This window comes from Lepisosteus platostomus, chromosome 15 (assembly GCF_059453375.1).
Source record: "Lepisosteus platostomus isolate fLepPlt1 chromosome 15, fLepPlt1.hap1, whole genome shotgun sequence".
Lineage (NCBI taxonomy): Eukaryota > Metazoa > Chordata > Actinopteri > Semionotiformes > Lepisosteidae > Lepisosteus > Lepisosteus platostomus.
In genome coordinates, this window is record NC_142625.1 from 22308106 (window position 1) to 22332341 (window position 24236).

The 24236-nt window shown below is 37.6% G+C and overlaps 2 protein-coding genes across 4 annotated transcripts in view; one reads left to right on the top strand and one right to left on the bottom strand.

Moving 5' to 3' along the window:
- Positions 1 to 23: 23 nt before the first annotated feature.
- birc7 (baculoviral IAP repeat containing 7) lies at positions 24 to 9191 on the top strand. 2 transcript variants are annotated; one of them, XM_088608330.1, is made up of 8 exons: positions 24 to 1792; positions 2747 to 2846; positions 3277 to 3358; positions 3449 to 3494; positions 4994 to 5203; positions 5964 to 6035; positions 6542 to 6758; positions 7201 to 9191. In XM_088608330.1, exons 1-7 carry the CDS (start codon positions 1180 to 1182, stop codon positions 6739 to 6741), a joined length of 1323 nt encoding a protein of 440 aa, XP_088464456.1. In that variant the 5' UTR covers positions 24 to 1179; the 3' UTR covers positions 6742 to 6758; positions 7201 to 9191. The 2 variants fall into 2 exon arrangements, with proteins under 2 accessions (XP_088464456.1, XP_088464457.1); XM_088608331.1 differs by lacking the exon at positions 4994 to 5203.
- Positions 7756 to 24236, bottom strand: part of LOC148648251 (sodium/potassium-transporting ATPase subunit beta-1-interacting protein 4-like) — a 63529-nt gene continuing 47048 nt past the window's right edge. Inside the window, exons 5-7 of one of the 2 annotated variants that reach the window (XM_088608332.1) lie at positions 19778 to 19838; positions 14219 to 14303; positions 7756 to 12027 (exon numbers count right to left, since the gene is read on the bottom strand). In XM_088608332.1, the coding sequence (XP_088464458.1) occupies positions 12018 to 12027; positions 14219 to 14303; positions 19778 to 19838 (156 nt within the window). In that variant the 3' untranslated portion in view covers positions 7756 to 12017. The remainder of the gene's footprint in view (positions 12028 to 14218; positions 14304 to 19777; positions 19839 to 24236) is intronic. The other variant, XM_088608333.1, reaches the window with a different exon arrangement.

Consider the following 24236-nt stretch of genomic DNA (forward strand, 5'->3'; position numbering starts at 1 on the left):
CGTCACTGGTAATTTATATGTATGCGCGGAGGGGGGGCGCCTGTGAGGCAGAGGTGGTGACAATACTTTCCGGAAGCTATGATTAAACGCTAGTAAAAAAAAGAAGAATAAACTCTATGCTCCTCGCACCACTAAGATCATTTTTTTGTGTCTGTCTGTGCCTGATTCATCTGGTGACTTTTTTTTTCTAACGTGTGTTTCAGCTCCGTGCTAAACCGATGGAAGAGTTGCTTGGTTTTCACAGCCTGACGCGGCTCACGCTGAAAACAATTTACCGGTGCAGCGGTACCGATGTGGATATCAACCTGTGTGTACAAAAGATCAATATACTGCAAAAATGCGCTGTAGGTTGGACCCGTACAAGCAAAATGATAATTATACGGGAAATGGGCAAGAAACTGCAACTGGGATTCGTCAGACTTACTTTCTTCTTAGCTTAGTAAAATAAGGTTTAATCATTTGTTTAAGCAGATTAGTCATTATATTGTTATATATTATAGATACTGTATATTGCAATGTTATATATCTGTACATCAGTTTTGAGTACCTTGCCCAAGAGTACCATAACTGTGTACCACTTGTGATTCAGACCACTACCCTTCCCTCCAGTCCGGGAATAAAATCAATACAATGTGATTATTTCTTTAATAAAATACACTATAGTCGTTTGATCCATATTTAATAACTTCACTCACTACCTGAGTGCAGTCCCCACTTGGTAGTAACAAGCCACGACACGGCTAGACTATGAAGTGAAAAACTGCTTCTCCCATTACTGAATTAATGGGCGATTTCAGGAAGGACATATTGCACAAGTCCACTCAGGTAAAAAATCTTTCTTTGTTCAGGGCGCAAGTTATTTGACCATTTTTCGCTTTTGGGAAATACCTGATGTTTTTGTAGGCCAGTGATTTCATGATTGTAACTTTCCAAGCGAGGTTACTTTTGGAACCCACATGAATGCCTGGCAAACGTAGGCTAACACGTGGGTTACTGTAAAGCCTGTTTTGTCTTTCAGCTTTTGTCAGGATTTTTTTTTCCAAAAGTGTCACAGAAGCACCATTGTCCGTGCGCCATTCACCGACTCGCAGCACGGGACCCGATCCCGACAGTGTTGAGTTTTCTGGAAAGCTAATACAGTGCTACTCAGCTGCTGCGGTTTCCATATACTGACTGTGCATGAAAACTGGCACGCTGGTGCACCCCAGAGCGCAGCAGCCGACTCCACGATGGGACACACCTGGTATGCCTGGTCCTGCACAGGAAAGCAACGCTACCATCCCAAACGTGAATATGCCGGGTGACAGGAGTTCATTCATGTATCTATTGGCGGAGCCCGGAATGCGAAGCGAGCCGGCGAGGCTCAGGAGTTTCCAGCGCTGGCCCAGCTATGCTCCAGTCTCCGCCGCCGATCTGGCCAATGCTGGGTTCTACTTCCTAGGACCCGGAGATAAAGTACGGTGCTTTTGCTGTGGTGGAGTACTTAGGCACTGGGTGCACGGAGACGGACCCATGCAAGAGCACATGAGGCACTTCCCGGCTTGCTGGTTCATACTGGGCAGAAACGTGGGCAACGTCCCGCTACTTGCAGCGCAGGGCTCAGCCGATGCGGTGGATGGACAGATCCTCAGTCAGCTGCAGAGAATGACAGTAGAGGACCAGGTAGCAGGTGGACAGCCTGTGTACCCGGAGATGGAAGCAGAGGACTCGCGTCTGACAACGTTTCAGAACTGGCCTACCGGCGCCTCCGTGCAACCAGAAGTTCTGGCTAGAGCGGGTTTTTTCTATACTGGTATGCGGCTTTCCTTGCGATGAACACCTCTATAGAGTCAAACACGACCAGAAGTGGTCAAACTATCTTTTTAATTTCATATAATCAGTGTGTTCGCATTTATGCATATATTTTTAAAGTCCGTTGGTGTTTTGAACATTTCCAATAGCTTGGAATTCATTGTTACTTTTTTTTACGACGGTGTTCTGTTTTATTTAGCCCCGACCATGAAGCATTATAGATACACGTATTACCATTCGCACAAATTTAACCAACTTGAAAGTAATTTTACTGATACAACTCGGTCTTTGTGCTAAGCTAAAGCACAATAGAAGCGCAGTGTCATGGGACTTCAAATCGAAACATCTGGACACCGGTAGATAAGTGTTAACTGTTTGTTTTTGTCTCAGACAAAATCATCCATATATTCTTATAAATAAAGTGTATATCACATCACTGAGGTCAGAAAATCAATTCAAAAGTTTCTGAAAGTAATTAGTTGTAGTTCCTTGGGTGTGTGATACTATAAAAAGGATAGTCTCTTGTTCGCCTTTAGGAGTTTCATCAAAATGCAATTAAATTATGTTAAGAAAAGTTTTGAAAAAGTTTGTACTGTATTAAATTTTAATACAATTTTAAAACACCTTGTAGGTTTTTTATATGAAAGAAATGCAGTTAAGAAAAAACTAAACGTATGTATAGCCAGTGGTGACATTTCGCGTTAAACACAGTTAGAAACGTTAGGATTCAAATAAACGTGCTTAGAGAAATGCAAAGCAAATTGCATCACGATAAGACAGTTTGCTTAATTTCCCCAGGTCCTTCACTTATTCTTTCACGCCATTTGTTTCTGTTCATGACATGGAGAGTCTGTCTAGAGAGCAGCGCGTGAAGGTTAGCTCCAGGCTTTCAGCTGGAGCGCAGTTCGAAAGCTTGGAGCAGAGCTTTTACAAATAAATGTCTGTGCTCTTCTAGGTCATGGCGACAATGTCAAGTGTTTCTATTGCGACGGGGGCCTTCGAAACTGGGAGCCAGGGGACGACCCGTGGCAAGAACACGCGAAGTGGTTTCCCCGGTAACAATAAAAAGTCGATAAATAAAACAAACATATCGAACAGTTTCCCTCTCCCAACCAAAATCAGCTAGAATCCTTTGGGATTTTTTTCTCCTGCACGTTAAGACCTTAGTTCACTGCCCTGAAAACACATTGTGTAGTGGCATTTTGCCTACCTCATTTACGATTTTGAGAAACATGGTCATCATTTTAGTCAATATGACCATGATTTAGATATTTGTTTCATTGACAGCACAAAATGGGAATTATTCTTTGAGAGAGAAAAGAGTACAGGTGTCTTCTTCTGTTCAGGACTGTGTCAAAAAACTTCAGAAATGACACCTACAGTACCAAATAATAGTAGTTCTACCACTCTGATCTAGGTTTTTAGGCCTAATAGCTGTGAAAACATGTTCTTTCCCCCTTTTGTACATTTTCTTTCTTGTCTTAGATGTGAATTTTTGCTGCAAGCAAGGGGAAGAGACTATGTTAACAACATTCAAGAATCGTATTTTCATATTGGAGAACCAGTGGTAAGAGATTGTCCTAAAATTCTGTCCTGAAGTACAGAAACTGCATCATAGCATCAGTAGTATATTGTTACTGTCTTCCATTTTTTGCAGAGTGGATCACAATCACCAGAAGCTAGAGAGACCACTTCAGGGCAAGGTTAGTGTGTTGTTCTCTTTTTATAATTTGTATTTGAGATCAGTAAAAGAAATAGAACAATACAAATCCTGAGCTGGCTTAGGACTCATGAAAAAAAGTACATCTCTTTCTTGTCGAGGGATAAAGAAAGAAGTAGTTCTTGTCATTTAGTTTTCTTTCCATTTATTTCCATTAATTCATGGTACATTAGCTTAGCAGTCAGTTTTTTAGAAACTACAAGATCCAGGTCAGAAACTGAAGATGCGGTTCTAATTAAAAAATTAAAATAAAACAAGTCCTGAATTACCGTATTAACCCCTAAATTTCATTTAGACCAACCCTGTCTGACATTTCTCCAGAAACTGTACCACATTCAGAAGAATTTGCTCAGACGTTAACTTGCGAAGTCCCATGTCCATTTTGCAAGTCAAATGAGCTTTGATATTCTTGAAACTCTTCAACACAATAACTAAAGATACTTCTGACAGAAATTCTGTTGTGTTAAATTAGAACAGTGATGCGATGCACTAATGTGGGAGTATAAATCGACAGATTGCAGCCTTTTTGTTTTTTTCATGGTCAGAAATGAACACTCAATTGGTCCGTTCCAAAAATAATGACGCTTTAGAGAAACTGAAAACTTCCCTGTGCCTTTCGTGGGCAGAAAGTCAAATAAGAATTTTGAACGTGTCTAATCTATGTAACTGCTGTGTGTGAGGTGTGTACTCACTTAGAGTTGTCTTGCTAGTTAAGTGGCCTCTCGGGTCCAATAGTCGTATTTGATTTTGTCTTAATTTGTCAGCTGAAAAGACATTGGCATTCATCATGTTCAAAGTCTGCTTGGCAGTCCTCAGTACTGAAAAAAAACAACTTAATTGCAAGGTCCTAAAATTGCATTTTTCCCCCAGAGAGAGATTTCATTTTAGTGTTAGATATGAACATTTATCAGTTCTATTAAAAGTGTCAAAGCTACATTCTGTAAAATGTTGAAAATCTTAAAATGTAGTCATATTTTTCATTTCAACTTGTATCATGCTTATCATTTTAATCAACGGATCGCAAAGAGTAGGAGATTGGGCATGAAAACTGAATTTCCACATACTGTAGTTCTTCATTGGTATTCTTCGTTCCATGTGTGTGTCCTATTTATCTTATTCTGGCCTTGTTTGTGTAGCCTACCAGTTGTCGCAATAATTAGGGAGAAGTTGTCCTTTTATTTTAGACTCCATATGGTCACATGATGGAGCCAATTTCAAAAAGCATCCTATTTACTTTTAAAATCATGCAATTCTGCAATTAAAATGGAAATATCTCAACATTAAGCTAAGCACCATGCTCTTAAACTAAAAACCAACTGAGCTAAATGGGCCAAATGGCTCCCTCTCAATTTGCATTTGTCCTTATGTTCTTATTTTTTTCTGATTGAATTTGTGTTGATTTTGTTGCCAAAAAGTCATCAGTGCTTGAAAATAAATTATTGACTCAGAGAACCCCAACTGTGCACTCCCCCTTTTTTTTAGATGTGGTTGGTAATCAGGGCTTGTCCTCGATCCTGCAGTCTCCAGAGGTCCAGAGTGTATTACAGATGGGCTTTGACCCCAGTCTGGTGGGAAGTTTAGTACAGACCAAGTACCTGCTTACTGGAAATCAGTATACCTCAGTGTCTGACCTGGTGTCTGATATACTGCAAGCTGAAGAAGATGACAGGGAAGAAACAGAACAGACTAGAGGTACAAAATTCAAAGTATCCTTTCATTTATAGTGGGAAATTAAGACAGAAAGCTAGGCACACGTCACACTTTAAGCTGTTTTGATTCTGCTGTGCTAAAAATGAGACGTCAGCTTTATTTGTGTTTTACAAATAGGAAGATAGATCTCATAACTATTTAAGAACAAAGCTCCCATTATAATAGAATGTGAAGTTATTCTTGTAATTTACTTTCAGGGTGTACATGTGAAGCAGGAAAACCGTGGTTGAGCTATAATAGCAAAGCAGTGTGCTGCAGAAAATATTTTTTTAGAATACTGAACAACATTCATATACTGTAGGCTTTAGAATAAATAGAGTAGACAGAGATGTATACTGTGTGCTTGTATGGCTGTTTTTTGTATTTGCAAGGACTCCTGAACTGAAATAAAATAAAATAAAATTTGATCATAGTTACCATCACAGTAAAAAGTAGTATTTATCCCCTTCTAAGTAGTTCTGCACTGAAAGTGTTCAGAGAGACTACAGGGAAAACATGCCCAAGGACAATGACAGTGACAGTGACATACCCAAGATTGCTAAATGTGTTCCAATGTGACCACAGTTGTGTCCATGAGAATTTGTATTTGTGGAGGGACAACATACAGAGCTGAGGTCAACTGTCCTTGTCCATGAGAATTTGTTCCTCCAATCCTATTATGTCTGCTAGGCTTCATTGCTCCTTCATGCACATTTCATGACGCGGTGAAATAGCCTGTAAACACCCTGTACATTTGTTCTAGAGCCTATCCACAGGCCAAGACAAGGTATGAGTGCTGGGAGTGAGACGGCACAGGATCACCCTAAGGAGAAAGGTTAGCTAATTTACTTCTGAAACAGCAGTAGGGGTCTGGAAAGAAGTCTTGCAAGTCTATGAAAGTTTATATTCCAGAATGTTTGATGCCAAGTGAACTTGGCACCATGTTGTAATTACCAGAGCCATTTTAAAAGTGACTTCTGATTTATAATTACGAGTTATTACTCCTGTGCAACATCTATTGATTGGGATCCCACCACCACAGTGTGGGGAATTCTAATCCTATAAACACTTCATGAACTTCTAAGGACACAAATGCTTCTAAGGACACAAATCAATGTATTTCATGAAATCTCAGTAGGGTATTCAGAAAGAAAGAAATGTGAAAAAAATATTTTTCGCAGGGAAATATTATTTCCATGGTAATTTCCTAGAGTTACAAAGAATAGCTGATCTGTTAGCACTAATGTAATGGCACTGAAGTAACACAGCCTGAGAAGCTGTAGAATACAGCACGGCTGGTTACAATGAACATGAAGCCTCAGTCTTTATTCCTTTTGGTAGTGGGGGACATGAGCCCAGAGGAGGAGCTGAGACAGTTGCAGGAGGAGCGTACCTGTAAGGTGTGCATGGACAAAGTGGTGTCCATCGTTTTCATTCCCTGTGGACACCTGGTGGTGTGTACCGATTGTGCGGCCAGCCTGCGACACTGCCCCATCTGTCGCGCTGTTATCAGAGGCAGCGTTCGGGCATTCATGTCTTAAACTGGGTTGTCTCCTTGGTAAGCATCTCGACTCGGTACTCACTTTTTTAAGTGGTTGGTTAAGTAGAGTTGTTAAATGACGTTTCTAAGAACTGGTTATGTGCTGCAGCAAAAACAGTGGACATATTTCACTTGCAAGTTGTGCTACCAGCATAAACATCAAAGTGCTTTTTTGCTTTTATCTTCCCAGCTAGAGTGGTGAGAATTTATTTTGTAGACATGAATGTGAATACGATAGAAAGCACACCCCTGAGTAGAAAATACTCACACAAACATTACCAGAAATCATTTTTGTAATTGTGAATCCTTTGTGTTGTTTTAATAACTCCACAAATGCCAAAACACAGCTGAGAATTTATGTTATCAGAGTTCTACTTTAAGAACTTACTCTTTTAATGTTTTTTGTTTTGTTTCGGAAATACCTTTGAGAAGGCAGTGAAAATTCTTCTTTCTTTTGCAGAAAATCCTCAGCGCTGAAAAAGGGGGAAAGCTGGCATTAAACTGCAAAATAACACGTCAGATTTATTCATGCCTTTTCTCTGATCACCAAGGGGTGCAATTGCCAAAGAGCAGCCACTAGAGGCAGCCTCAAGCAATCACTGGGCACAATACAGAGAGCACTTGTGCACAAGGTAAATAGTTCACCTATAGGCAATGATTTGATAGGTAAATTGTGTTGGAAAGTTGGGTTGGTTTATATATAGAAACAGAGAAAAGCAAAGGGAGAGAGAGAAGGATCTGGAGTGTCTCTTTTATTTTTAAATCTTATATGTGTGTTTTGGCTCATCTATCTTTGAATGAACCAGTACAGCCCCTGGAAGCATGTCACCCACTTAATAGATATTTAATGTTGCTTTATCTTGACATTGAATGAAACTAAGCTTTGTACTTGGCTCTGCAAGTAATCATTTTCAGTCTTGAAACAAAGTGATTTGTTTTAACAATGAAATGGAGATTCAGGGTTTGTGTGTTTGTGCTAATGTTTCATGCTTTAAGAAAACACAGAGCAGAAACATTAAAAGTACACAGTTTATTAACAAATGACTATTTACATTTCTGAACACAAACCACCATTCTCATCGGACTGGGAACACTTATAGGAAGGTACATTACAATGAGACTACAGGGCACAAATGTGAATACCAGAGTGAAACGCATGTTTGAAAAATGAGAGATTTTTTTGTTAAGTTAACCAATGTGTTACATACATATTTGGAGGCAGAAATTTACCTTAGAAGTACAAATGATGTAAATCTACAAATTTTAACAGAGCACTAATGCACTCAAGCAAACTTTCATTCGTTTACTAACTTAACCCACATTCATTCAAACCACCCCAAAGAACTGTGAAGGCAGCTGCTGTGTAGTTTTCCAATGAATACACAATAGCCAGAAAACTTGTTAGCTGCTGGCTTCATATGTCTGAGTGCTTGTTGTAAGTAAAATACCACAAAAGATGCAAGTAACAACATAGAAACATAAAAATAACATTCAATACTCTCGTAGAAATGCTCCATAAAATGGAATACCAAACCCGTAAAGAATGTTGTTCATTAAATCAATTGATCAGCAAGCACACGATTTGGGGAAGGTTCTCAAAATATTTTTCAACAAGACTGCATGGGTAAGCAGATCTTTAGAAATGTGTGAAACAATTAGAGTCATACTTCATTGTACACAAGCAAAGAGCACACCCTCCTGGATGGAATATACTGTATAAAGCAGTAGTGACTTGTATGGCGAGAGACAATCCACTCTAAAGAGATTTTTGATTATGTTTCCCATTTAACACATTAGATAAAAACAAGAAGGCCAATGGCCAATCTTTCCCTTTATCTCAGTCAGACAGATGCATGGATGAACAGACAGAAATCAACATTCTGTAGACTTATTATTCAGTACGCTGTTAGATGTGAGGTAAGTGAACTTAAGCAAGCTAACTGTCAATACCTTGTTATAAACATGACTTGTGTTTTCCTTGCTTGCAGTCTGCAATTTGTTACAGCTCCAATAACTCACTGAAGTAAACAATGTGAATCACAGAATTTGAAAGAGCATTGTTTCTTATTTTGCTTTTTGTTGATGGTAGCCAACCCAGTAGTAATGTATTACATCTAAACAGAGAGAGGTAGATTCAGGTTCTACCAAGCGTGCACATACAGGCAAAGGTACCAGTCATGCTCATTTTAAACAATGCATTTTGTGTGATAACTATAGATTCAGTGGGCAGAAGATGTTTTATCTATTATCAATGATTGTTGGCACTGGAAACAACATCTAGATTTAAAAAGAAAGGAAAAAGCTGTGGATCTTATCTTCTACCTAAAAAGTTTTCTAGAGGTACCTCCCTGTTTTAAGTGATATCTGATAGGTTTACATGTTTAAAAAGGGAATTCCTTTAAAGTTGCTACTACTGATGCCATAATAAATTTGTATCACTCTTCCAAATTAGCCTGTTTTTATTGTTTCATTTTAAACATTTCAATGTTGCATTGTACCCTCGGTCTGAAGAATTTAAATACCAATCTGTACATTATTCTTTTCCTAATTTGAGGTTGGAATTACCCTTGTTAAGGTTTTGTTTTATTGAAAAAATCATAGGTGAAGCTGAAAGGATATTGAATGGCACATACAGTAGGCTTCATTCAAGAGGTCACTCAGAATAGGAATTACCTTAAGAGAATTGGATTCCAGTTTAGAGCTAGACTTAGATACAGATTTCATGTGATGGCAGTAAAATCTAACTGACTTCTGCTCTATTTCAGGGTTTAGCCTTTGTACAAGAATGATATACTGCACATTTGTACTTTTATCATCTATCTTGCACAAGGAAAATGCCACTTATAATAAATAAAGAATACTGTACACAACACAGTAAGACAATCTGATAATATTTGTAATTATAAACAGCCTAACAAGAATTAAAACTCATAGAATTTTCAGCATATTATAGTTGCTTCTCATACTGTGCTGTTTGACAAGTCACTATTGTAGGGATGTTGATTGTGATTTATGCTTTTCCAGTTTCATTTTGCTTATACATTAGGCTATACAGCACACAACCTGATGGGAAAAAGGTAAACCAGGTTGGAATGTTAATACCTTTCTCCTGGGTAAATCACATCTTATTTTTGTACAACTTGGCTTCAGAAAATCTAACACCTAGTTCAGCTGGCAAAGTAATTTCTGTCTCCTGTACCCGATTTGCTGTGTAGTGGTGATGCAAGCACAAAAGTGGTGCTACAGTTCAGTAGTGGGTCCCCTCATGTACGTAAGTTGCTTTGGGATCCTTTAAGATGAAAAGTGCTATAAAAATGTAAGCTGTTATTATTATGAAACATCAACACCATCACAAATACTGAATGGAGTTCTTTGAAAACCACGCACAAATTTGTAAACTCTACATATATTCAACACTAGGGGTCAGTAATGGACTATGGAACAGACGATTGTAAGCCGTACAACAAAGAAGATATTGTGCTGTGTACTAAAAATACTGTTCTTGGGTGCTGAAATGTTAGATTAGATTCTGTGCTATCCAACATATGTACTATTGCACAACCTTGGCTAAAAACGTCACCAAATCCATTCTCTGTAGAAATATCTGAGGAAATAGTTTCTAAACTCTTTCGGAATATCTTTGAAAAGAGTATTTATATAATACTTCCAAGTCTTTAAACACATTCTGTCTTCTTCCATTAACCTTCTAGAAACTGTAACAAATATATGTATCAGATTTATTCTCAGATTAATGCTTGCCCCAGGTTCTGTAGAATCTCAAAGTGCTCATTAAATACAAGTTGCTGACAGAGATACTGTAACTGTCAATTATCAACCTGTTTGGGAAGAATGAAAATATTGTTCTATATTAATGTAATAGTGAGGTTATACTTCAGTGAAGGTCAAATATTTGCTCACTTTATTTTTGTATTTAACAGCTGTATTCTAGAATGATTTATCATCTATCCATTAATATATGTCAAGAGTGCACAGCTTGCTCTTGAAACAGAAAATCAGCTGAAAGTGTGGGTGCCTGTGGCACTTGGTGAGACCTCTATAAAGAGAACTTAAAACATTTCAAGCGAGTCTTGCAAGGCATGTCAAAAACTTTACAAGACTGCATGGTATTCTATCAATACACGCTGGCCTTAGTATATCAGCTAGAGATTACAACGTTCACCAGAAACATACGTAAACATTTCTTTTTATCGCCCTTGTAGTTACTGTGATTATAAATGCTTGGGCTCTCTGCACAGAGCAAGAACCAGCGGTCCTTAATGTTAATTATTTTTACCATCCAAGTACACAATGTACTCACCGTTGCTGGTTTGCAACATATAAAGGAAGATGGAACAGATGATTCCATATGCCACCTGTCACCTGTAGCTACAGAACTCTCTAGTTTAATCAGAGATTGTTTACCACCCTATTGTCCCATGTTTAAAAGCCAAGAATTACTGGATAAGCCTAGTAGAGAAAAGTAAGGGACAGGTAATGAGTAAAGGTAATAGAACTTTATAAAATGCGGAACTTTGGTGTTTTAATTAGATACACGTATTGCATATGAGCATGGTTTAACACTTTTACAATATCTGAATGCTTTGCCTTCTGTTTTAAACAGCAACCACTTCAGATTTCATTAATTTTCAACTGCCCTTTTGTTTTTAATTTGGGCTTGTCCCCCATTTACAGCAAGCAATAGGTTACTGTATCCCACAATGAAGTCAACAGTCCACTACCATTTCACATTCCAAGTGAAAGTAAAAAGAAAACAGCACTGCAGATACAAATGCAGCCGTTTGCTGCTCTTAAAAATGTCCATCTGAAAAGCAGCAACGTCTGCAGGACCAGCAAACCAAGGAGAATAGCAATTACACAAAAAGGGCAGGGCAAGGCATTTAAGCAAACTTGTACTTTTTCCCCATAAAGGACCAAAGATTTTACATTGCGTCAACAGCAAGAAAAGTTAGCCTGTGTCTAGTGTCTTCTTGAAAACCTTGTTATTTTTTAAAGCTTGACCACAGCTAGACAAGCAACTCTGAAGCACAAGAAAACATGGAATTACAGTACTTTTAAAGCAGCATACTTGCAACAAAGAATCTAATTAAAAATATACAGTATATATATAAAATTGAAAAGACAAGTAACCAAACTGTGGAATGTTTTGTATTGTCCTTGTGTTTTTCGCTAAGTTTTACATCAGCTCTCCAATGTATCCTTCTTGACTCCTCCCTGTCTATCTCCATTAGATCTTCCTTGAAAATCTGGATCCTTTACTTACGTAGACCTGTAAAACCAAAGAGACAGTGAGTCAGCAAGAGCTTCGCTGGCATGAGCTCCTGCTTCTGTGACAAATGCACAATTTGTTTTGGCACACTCATTCCATCTTCTCAAATATTGGCTTTAATTTGAGTGATCAGCTACTTAAACTGAAAAACCACATTTAATCTGAGTTGACATTAAAAGTGAACAAAGTACTGTAGATCCTTAAGGCTGATCAATTTTAGTGATTGGAAATAAGTGTAACTGAAGGTCTTGGCACAGTCACAGAGTCCTGAACAATTTAAAATAGGTTCATCCGGAGGATTGTTACAATTCTGTAGTGGAATGCACTACAGTGGTAATGTATAATGCAAGAACATTTAAAAGTAGGAGCTGCAAAAAGACAAGACTAAGAAGAATATATTTTAATAAAATCAAAAGTCACTTATAATAATAACCTAGGCATTTCAGTATTTATAAAGGGGTATGAAGAGGGGTATGAAGTTTTGCCATTTAACAGATATGGGATGACAAACATTTACAGCAATGAAAACTGGCAAGTTTAAATAAAGCAGGCTATAAAACAGGATGGATCAGTATCCCAGATGTTTCTGTGTCTTTGGGACAAACTACCAGTCAATGTCTCCGTACAAACCTGGTAAGTCACCTATGCTAGCAGTTAATCTCATTTTATTTTACTAAGGGTTATGACTGCTTGGCACCTTTGACACTAAAAACTGAGCAAGATTTTCACTTGGAACTTCATTTGGCCAAAGTGACTTCTGATCCAAGGTGTTTGTGGCGTATAATGTGGGAAAAGTCTGTTTTTGGACAGTAAATTGTAATGGAGCACATATCAAATTACAAACCCAAGTACTTCACTAGAGCTAATGGATGAGATGAGCTTTCACCAGCAAAGCTTTAGAAAACTAACTTGAAGTCTTCTTGAGACTGAAACCAGTAAGCAATAAGTGTAATGAAACACACACTGAAATAAGATCAGATATGATCACTTTATTAGCCATATACAATTTCTTGCATTAGGAATTCATATTTTCAGATACTCCAGCTTGCTCTCCATGAAACACAGGCACACAGACTGGGAGAGAAGTTTGGGGTCAGAGCACAGGGTCAGCCATTGTACAGCGCCCCTGGAGCAGTTGGGGTTAAGGGCCTTACTCAGGGGCCCAACGGAGTAGGATTCCTCTGCCGGTTGTGGGATTTGAACCAGCAACCTTCCAGCCACAGGCGCAGATCCTTAGCCACAGTGCTACTGCTCCGCCCTGTACTGGATACCTGGATACCTACAGTAATGGTATTCTTCCCCTTGTTTTCTATTTTTTTCTTTTAGATGCTACATAGCATTAAGAAAAGCAGAGATTTTCCAGAGGAAGTACAATCTAGATATATTGGTCTTGAATATTGTGGTACAAAAGCAAAATGTATTTAAAGTAAATATTGTTTCTGACAAAACAGGTAGCTCAAACTTTAATTTACTAAGCCTTCACATAATGAATGTAGAATGTATGTGTTTGAAAGAAGAAAAAAGGGCAGCTGTTGCTCATTTAAACCATGGTAACATTCTGTATTTCTAAACGTAAGATTTGTCCTGCTTCACAGGAAATGTTTCTCCATTGTCTATTCTGCATGTCTTTGACCTAGATATAAAAACAACTAGAACAGTAATAAATCTTATACCATTGTTAATTATATACTCATTAAAATGATTCTGCAATACTCATTATGATGAATTCATTAAAAGCTAATTTTAATGTAAAATGTGAATGACAAGATGCTCTAACTTGATTACATCTCAGGCCAAATGAAAAGTGTTTACAACAGGTTACCTTCCTATATATGGAAGAGGTTTAACAATCCAATTTCTGTTTGTGTTAAACATGTCTTAGGAGATTGCCTTGGATTTGATTTTAACTTTGTTAGGAGACAGTAGCTATAATTTTATTTGAATGAACAGCCAGTCTTCATATGGGGAAAAAAGGCTTAACCATTCCAGTAACATGAACAACGTACTTAAAAGGCAAGAGCTCCCCAATATATTCAATATTAAAAGCTTTAAAGCCACCCTTGAAAAAAGCTAATTTACTATCATGTATTTACATCTAAAACACAACACAAAGATGTTCAAAAGAGAGAGATTCTTAAAGAATGGAACAAAACATTAATGGCACAATGAAAATTGGCAGTTGAGTACTTACAGGTACATTGGCTTTAACAGGAGATGGGATGGTTTCTCATTGACATGGTACAAGGGAAATGGATCAAATCCACCAATAAAATCAACTGAAAGCCAAAAAGGATCAAATGAAAATTAAACACAAAATTGTAACTTGCCCAACAGAGGATAAATGCAAAGCACACAGAGATAACAGATCCACGAAAAAAAAATGCAAAAGTAAATGAAACACAAAATGAATGACTTTTGTGTGAAAATGGTTCAGCACTCGATTGTTTTCTGCTCGCCCCCTTGACATTTGAAAACATTAAGAATATGCATTTAGTTACTAATTTACAACTGCTTGAAGAGCCCTTGAACATTTCTCTAATTGGATTAAAACACGGGAAGAATACATTCCTGTTTTTAACGAATTACAATGTGTATTATTTTTACATTAGGAAAGAATAAAATATTTATTTTACATTAGGAAAGAATAAAACAATCTTGTAAAAGATGCAGGCAAAACCCTTGGGTCAATCAGCTGACAGATCTAAAGTGACACATTCATTTTTGAGAACAGCAATTGAGTTTGGTAAATAGAAGATGTCCTTTTGAGCAGGTTGGATTCTAGCATCCCAAGTGTTACACATTCAGATTCAGACACCCAGGTCTATATTTTCTGCCAATTGTGTCTGGTTTGGCTCAGCTAAATCTGTTAAATTGCTGGCAGTGAAAATGCTCTAATGAAAGGTACATGCAAAACAATATGCATCATTATATTTCTGTCGCATTACAACACCACCAGTTTCGGTGTCCAAAACGTACAAACTGATTTTAAAAATTGGTTCCACACAATGGATTTATTTCTTGATAAGGCGTGGATTTAAAAATGATTCAGTAGGTTAAAGATCTAAATAAAGAAGAACTTAATTTCTAAATAAATATGAAAAGTCTATTAAATAACTAAAGCACCAGTTTATTAAGCAGAATAAATGCAGTATTCCATGAATAAAATAAACATATGTGGGTCAGTCAAACATGATGTATATATATACTGTATATATACATTTCTGTTGGGTTACCAGGCATTTGATACTAAAGCTACAACTAGAAATGTAGCCAAAAACAATCATTGTCTTTACTAAAATACACAATCTCTGCTCTATTTCACATTCCATTAGAATACCCAGAGCTGTTATCCTAAGTGGGGTCTCTATTGAACTCAGTGTTTAGTTGCCAGCTGTAATGGTTTCTATTAAGTTTCAAGACCTCCATCCATATTCCCACTTTTCTTCTGACTGACTGGTCTCACTGAAAGAAAGAGTGTGTTTGTGTTAGGGAGGGGGGTGCACACTCTTGTCAGGAGCTATCTATCTTCCACACAACACAAATGAAATAAACATGAATCAAGCAGCAAATCGTTTGATATGTAGAGTTTTCATGCAGAGCCTGAATTACCTGTCAGCAGTTATTTACAGAAATGCATGAAACACCCCTCTATTCTGGAGAAGAGGGAAACACATTGAAAACAGGGCAACATAAAAACTCAGGAGAGAAAACACATCACATCAGAAATTCTGACGCTGGCAGTATTAATTACACAGGGGAAATTTTACTTTGTCCACTTCAAACAAGTGAAAGAACACTTGGATTTTTTCTGGGTATGCAGATAAGAAACATTTTATTCTTATTTCTGCTCACTTATGATGATGTTTCGTGATTAAAGGGCTTGATTCACAGATGATCCTGGGACAATAAGATAATTCCAGTGCCACGGTCATCAAACACCAGTGTAATATATCTGTGTGAGCTTCTGCTCTTACTCAAAGCTTAATCTTTCGTAAATCAAGCTATATTGTAACTCCAAGTACACATTATCTGTAAGTGATGCACAAGTATACAGTACAAGAGAAACAGAAAAGACATCATGGGCCTTGTATCTCTGATAAAAGCTTCCTAGCAAAGAGTACGTAGAAAAAAAAGCCTTACAACATTCTTATCTCTGCCTACCACTGCCTGTGGAATCTATCTGTCTTGTTTGCTAGTGAGTAAAAGGTGTTTTCTAACATCTTTCAGCTGGAGGTGTTTTCTAAACTACAAGACCACATTATGTAGAGAGAAATTGGTAAGCATTTTGTTAGTTTTTTTTAATTACAGCACAGGAACGAGATGTTTTAACAAAAAGCCTGCCCACAATTTATTTTATATATCTGTGAAAGGTTCTACTTTATTATTAGATGGATTAATACCTTTAATTCATACCTCTAAATAAGTACACATTTGTGGCTATACAGTATGACCGATTTCCGAAGCTGAATGTTTCAACTGAGAGTATGATTGTTTTATACCTCATTGGCAGTATTGAGGTGAACCACAGAAAGCAACAGAAACATTTTTAATAGAGAAATTGTTCACATTGTAGTTGATATTATGCATATTTTTGCATATGCATATTTTTTTGTACACATTTTATTCTAAATCATGATCAGTACATCTGGCTAGCTCACTTCTCTCCTACTTAAACCTTTCACAACACTACTGTGACCTGGAAATGAGACTATCAATCACAGAGACGTCAGGCATCTCCTTTACATTATATACTACAGGGGTAAGGAATGGAGACTGTGGTGCATATTACTTTTTCTAGGACTTCTGTATCTATTTCTATACTATGAAATGTTTATTGTTCCATACTCTTAAGATAAATATTTACACACATAATGAGGAAAGGACCAATTAAAAGCCTTTAAATCCGTAATCAGAAAGCTGCTTTTTGGCAAGGTTCAAAGAATAGGGTGTAAGGCAGGGCTGAAAACACAAAACTACTCTCGCTCTGGACAGGACACCCAACCATCATGTGGTCCCTGAGAAAGGGAGAGTACAGGACAGGCAATCGAAGTAAGCCAGGACATGTTTTGGGAGGTGGGAAGCCATTGGAAGATCTGATGAAAACCCACATGAACACAGAATAAATACTAAACATAGAATAGAACCCAGGACCCAGAAACTGTGAGGCAGGATGAATAAATACTAGGGCATCCTTAAATATAGTAATAGGTTTAAGGATGTAGTAGTTCAGGTGGGTAGCTGCGTCAGCATGCGTAGGCTGCAAAGGAACAAGTAAAAGTTTTATTCCATGCTGAAAAACAGAAGAAAGAAAACACAACGTTTCGGCCGTGAAGCCTTCTTCAGGTGTGTGAAAGCTTCACAGCCGAAACGTTGCGTTTTCTTTCTTCTTTTTTTCAGCATGGAATAAACCTATTACATGTTCCTTTGCAGCCTACGCATGCTGACGCAGCTACCCACCTGAACTACTACATCCTTAAATATATATACTAATATATATAATTAGTATATATTTTTACGAATATAAATATATATATATATGGCAATTTACTAATAGTTTTTTTAGCCATAAAAATGTTTTGGTTCATTAAAAGATAATTGCCTTTTCCTTAAACCCATTATTATACCCAGAAGATTCTTAAACAGTCCATTTTTTAAAATATGAAGGTCAAATTACGTGTTAAATTGTCTGCTACATTTAAATCTAACAATGGTATTTTGGTACTAATTCATATAATTGTGCAAGTAAACAAAAAAATGTTTCCTGTGTCAGTGAGTAAGTAGTTTCCAAAACCAATATAAAATGAGAAACTACTAGCTTCACAGTAACTGTGAAGCTGAGAACACAAAGGCTATGTGTTTATAAAGTCCCTTAAAGTCCAAAGCAGTAAAAGCCTGCAGATGACAAAATGAGCAAGTCTCAACAGGTCCACTGTAGTGGGAGAGAAGAAAAGACAAGGGGAGCTTCAGGCAAAAACAGGTCAGTCACCCTACCTAATTAGATGTCAGATGGAGGACTTCCAGAAAAAATACGTCAATTGCTTCATTTCCCACGTGCCTAGCCTCATTAAAAAAAGCAATGTAAGGAATACAATCATGCCTCTGAAAGATGTTCTGCTGCCAGACTGCTCTCTCCACCTGATTGGTTGAGCCGGGGGCTAGATGACCTTTCACCTCTCAGTACAGTGAGGTCTTTGCATGGCTACAATGGCAGGATGATCCATACAGTCAACCGCTGAAATCTTTCAAGCAGGTCTCGTGCAGAGTTTAATTTCCTCACCAGGCCGAATAATTCACCAGACTTTTTTTTTCATTGCTAACTCAATATAGCACTTATAAATTATGTCTCACTGTGCACCAAATAAAGAGCAGCCACTAAGATGCGTAAATGAAGGGAAATTGAAATCCAGCAGTAAATTGCCCAAGACACTGCCAGGGGAGGTTTCCTACATATTGATGTCCTTTCATCAGTAATTATTCAAACTGGTGAACCCCTGACTGAAACTAGCTCCTGCAAAGCTAGAAGAAATAAACAAAGTAGTCACAGTTCATTTCTTGCCAGTGACCTTTTCATATATAAAACTGTATGTGGTGAATGATCAACCTCAAAGATGGAAAGTTGATGGTTGTGACGTGGCGTTATTTATAACAGCTAGTGTGCAAATAAATTAAGGGATTTTCATCATCTAATACATGTTAAATGTTGTACATCGGAGGAGTTTTGCAACTCCAATATTCCTGGCACTTATTTCAATGTCAATGCAAGAACATTTAAGAATGATGCATCATTTTTAGCTTATTTCAAGAGCTGCCAAAGAAACAGGTTTGACAGTTCACTAGTCACGCTTTCTTTAATGGAATTTAGAAGCCTGGAGTAGTTTCTTCATCAGATCTTGCACACTGCTTCTTAAAACGAGTAATAGAAAGGATATATCATGGGTTTCGACCAGTTTGCTCACACAAGCAATTTAATTAAATGGCCATTATGGCCATTATGTAAGTTAGCACCATAGTTAGTGCAATAAAGATGCTGAAACTACTAATCCTTATAAAACTGTGTAGCAGTTTAGATAGACAGCCCCATAACCAGAAAACACGGATAGCTTTTTATACTCAAAAATAAAAGTCTTTCTTCCATGCATACAGTATATAGCCATTACAATACAAAAGATGTGAGCTAGTTATCCATTTTGATCAGGCTTTATGTTCTTTTCAGTTACATTCCTTTCCATGATAGCTGTCTTGAGAAAGGGAGTGAGAGTTACATAGGCAGAGGAGCCTCTTTGAAATAAGACTTTTAAATTCCTGTGTGGCAGACTGTTACTGTACATCTTAAAACATCTTCCAGTAACTAAAAAAACCTGAAGTGGCCAGAAATAAGATATTGGACATTTAAATTAGTGACAAAGCTGCATCAGCCATAACAAAGAGGCATCATCAGCGAGGGCTGCTTTTCAGACATTGTGTTGCAATGTTCTGAATATTCGCAAGGGGAGATGGGGATTTCATTCTTCAAGGGTGCACAGAGTAAGAGGCACTCCCTGCTCAATTTTCCAGTAAACCATTAGAAGACAGCTGGAGGAAGGAATGCGAGGCATGTTCAGAGAAGGGTGTGAGAGTGATGTCAGTGTGCAGAACGGAGTGGGGGCGGGGAGGAAGTGGGTCAACTGTGCAGTTTAGGGAAGGAGAGCATTTGGAAGGGGGGGGCAGTACTTAATCTGTGGCAGATCAGTGCTCACACATCAATACTCACAGCTGTCCTCTTCCTCAGTGAAAGCGCTGACGACATAGCAGGCGTAGACAAACCCCACAAGCTGCAAGGGAAACAAAAGAAGACAGGGGCTATAACAAAAGTGCTTTAGCCATTGACAGCCAACAAAAGAATAGGCCAAGGGGGCCATATCAGTCTGTCATTCACATCAGAAAAAGCCTTCCATCCATCATCCGAAGACTATTCCTGGTAAGGGTCGTGGGAATCCAGAGTTTAGCCCTGGAAGCACAGGGCACAAGACGGGATTACACCCTGGAAGAGACCAGTCCATCACACACCAACACACAGAGACACTGGTCAGCCTAGCCAGGACTAATCCCCATGCCAATGTGGTGCCCCATGAAAAAACATTTCCAGGTAAAGAAGTCACGTATAATTTCCATGTGCAACTTAGGTATCTCATTATTTTATAAAAGTTTCATTAAGTGTTCAAGAACTCATTATACATCAATATTGGAGTAATTTATTATACCCTACGTTTTGCAATATACTCACCCGTGTTCAGGAGGTGGCAGTGAAACTAGGAATTAGCTGATTGAAGTGTGTGCATGAACATTAACACTCCCGGCAAAACACGCACAATTAAAGATGTAATTCTGTCGGCAATACAGCGCACACAAAATGTATTCTTGCACTTGTTTTGTTTAGCAGATAATCACCTCTGTGATAATCAAGACACCTGATCATACTATAACAATATGCTTTTTGAACAGGCTTACTTTCAGGTGTTTATGGGATGTATTCAAGACTCTAAGGACAAGCAGTTTGGAAAAGGTAGCACGCTTCAATATTGTAGATCTTAAACACAAGGATATGTATTAAAAAACGATTTGATGACAGAAAATAAATACTAAGCACTGCATCTGACAAAGATAAATATGCAGAATATTTTAAAAATGATCAATAGGTATCAATCTGCAATATATAGTATATCAATAAATTGACTGCCACAAAACAATCTAGAAAAGGCATTGTATGGTTAAGGAACAGTGTAATTTGCCTTTCAGAAAGCATTCGCTTTTGTCTAATCTTGAAAACCTTCTTTTGCATTTTACGTCACCATGCTTAATTATCCTTTCAAGACAACAATCGCCACAGTGTTTAGAAAACCCTTTGAATTACCATTAAACTTAAGACATTCAGTCATATAAATGTCAAGTGCAAGACGAGCTCGTCAGCAGAGATGCACAGATTGCCTCATTTGCATGATCCATAGTGATTAAACAGTCACAGCTTTAGGAATTCAGTGATTAACACGTTTGGCTTATGGGGTTATCTGGTGCGGCACATATGTGAAGCACATTTTTACTACCAGAAGCCAGATTTAAAAACCCCACAACTTTTGTGAATCGTTTCCTTTCTAACAAGGAAATCGGTCCATTGGTGACCAAGATACCCACTTTCCCAGGCACAATGCCTAATACTAAATTATTTATACTTTGTGAGCATATGAGCCTGCTACAAAGTTAAGTCAAAGGTAAATGAAACTGCATACATAGTACAGTACATTATGGATTTTTGTTTAATCAGCACAGATATGTTAATCACAACTGTGGAAAAAAACCTTTCCCTCAAAAGCATACTTTTTAGATGTTTTTTCTAGCGCAATTGAATCAAACTAGACCTTATTATCTTCAGCACAAATCTTACTCATTTGGCTTACAATAGAAACAGAAGATCCTTAAATCCCTAGTAACTCTTCACCCATACCTACAAAGCCAAACGCAAGAGAAAGGAGCTCAGATGACAACAGAAACTTTAAAATAGAAAACTGAAAAAACTTTAAAAGCAAATGTTTTTTAAAAGAGATGCTCTCATTTAGCAGCTGTCTTTGCAAACAGAAGCCCAAGTTAGTCACAAAAATCTCCAGATGCAGTGCTGCTTGTTTCATTAGGGGATACTATTGAAATGCAGCAACATATTTAGGATGATTAAATCATTACATCAGAATGCAGAGCACATATATTCAAAGTACAAAGTGTATTCCTCTTCTGAAACAAAAGAAGATTAAATTGACTTACATAATCAATAAAATATGGCTTTTGTTCCAGCTGAATGTTCTATCCAAGTAATCTCATTAAATTGCTGAACCGAGAGCGATCTAAAATTACTTTTTTTATGGAAAAGGTTTTTAATTGCACTCACTCTGTAAAAGTCCTGTTGAAATGACATCTTTTGTTGCAGGATGCTGTAAAATACTATTAATACACAATGGGTCTTTGCATAACTGAAACTAAAGGATTTTAAGTGACGTTTTGTAATAAAATTCAAATACAACTATGTCTCTTAGGAAGTATTGCAAAATAGGTTTGAATTAAAGTTGAGAACAGTGTTGTTCAAGTTTTGTCTATAACTGTAAGCAAAAAAATAATTAATTGATTTCACAGTAACCAGCATACAGTAGATCAAGGCAACCATTGTTGTCTTTTCTACTTGAAGAACTTGTCAGTTCAATCGAGGAGTGACCACTTTCAGAGGAGGGTCACCTCATAGGAATGTTACAGCAAGTTCAGGAATCCCCTAATATGCTTCAGAGACTAATGCTCTTCACCTTCAATGACTTGGATTCCTGATCTCAATTTTTTTTCCTGTCTGGGGTGTCTGAATTGGACTCAGAATGCAGAATAAGAATTAGAGAGGAACCCTGCTGAACTCCTGATGCCCTCAGTACATGTGCATTTGGGTAATGCAATATTTTGTCAACCCCAGGTAACATTATCACTGTGTTGCAGTGGCAAAATGTTATCTCCATAAACCTGATTGATCAGAACCCTAACCCACCACCCTTATTCTAATGTGCTGACTGGAAATCCTCCAAGCTGGCATAACATTCAGAATCCCTCCTCTAGCACCAAGCTGGTACTGAATGTCTCTTGTTTTGACTAATACATAGCTAAAACTAATAGTAAGACCTTACGTTTCACACAGGGAAAATGTAGTAAAACAGAAAATGGTAACTCCCAATTTATGCAATGTTTGTAAGTGTTTTCAGATTTCCAAATCTCCAGTTCTGGCAAAACATAGCTTGGAAGTGTCCACTGTCACATTTAGCATGATTGCAAAGTTTTACAATAGACCTTTTGCTTCATGGTTCACACTGTAAACCACAGTATTAAAATGGTCGAAAAAGATGCCAAAACTGAATACATGACTCTAAATCTTAACGCTAACCTCAAACAAATTTCTAAGTTTAAAAAGTTTATAGTAAAGTATAGTACATATAAAGACCCTATATTTTTCCTTAGATTTGATTTTATAAAGAAATGCAGCCCAGATTCCAAAAGAACTAGCTATATGTTTCTCAGTATAAATGTTTTATCTGTTGTATCATTGGTCAGCAGTACTTTAGTGTGACAAAACATCAAAATGCATACAGGTAGAAAGAGAACATCTATTTTTTTGTACAAATCAGAAACTGCAAACCTCTATGATATGTATTAGCAACAAATGAACAACGTGCAACATTTGAACTGCATCAGAATGACAAGTGTTTGCGAAGTCTTCCCCCCCCCAATTTAACTTCAAAAGAAGTAGGTGTGATCCTTGAAGTAAATCTTAACTTAGCTGTTTCTTCGATCACAGCTGCTGTGATATCCTCTCTCGGGCAAGCCCCAAAGCAGGCTAACGCAGCACAGAGATCTGTGTAGGAGTTTGACACTGGAGAGAAACATTTTTTGTAGGGATTTTTATTTTTCATACCAGACTTCATAAGATTACACTTTTTATTTATTTTTACAGTGCTATTTTTTTAAACTGGCACAATCCCAGAAGAAGACTTAAATTACACAAAACAGAATCAAAACAAATATCCTATTCAGAGAAAGACAGGAAGATCTATCTATATTTCTACTACTACGGAGCTAATAAAATAAATTTGCCAGGAAATGAAACAAGTTCAAGTCTAACACAAACTAAGATTAATTTATAACAGACTTAATGCAAAGGTGTTTTTCATATGCTTAGGAGTGATACTTGAATGTATCACTTGAATTGAATGTTCACATCAGGTCAGTTTCGATAACCTCTTATCCAACTCAGGGTCATGGTGGCATGGAGCCTATCCTGGGAAGCATTGAGCTCAAGGAGAGATAGACCCCAGACGGTGTCCCAGTCCACCGCAGGGCATGCAATTAAATGTTCTTAAATAATTGTAAAAATTGCAAGTAAAATTTGATAGCTTCATGCCATAGAACTCCCATTGCCTCCACTGCAGATATGCACAGATGATCAGGGTGACAGGAGGTTGCAGCCCCTCCCAGCAAACTGGGTGGAGAAGTAAGAAGTGAGAAACGTCATCGAACTGAGGGGGAGCATTGCCTTTTAAGCCAAGCTGTGTTAATCCAAAGCAGAATTTAGCCAGGACACTAATGTCAATGCTACCATGGGATTTTTAATAACCAGGTAGTTTGGACCTTGGTTTAATGTTTCATCAGGAGGCTGG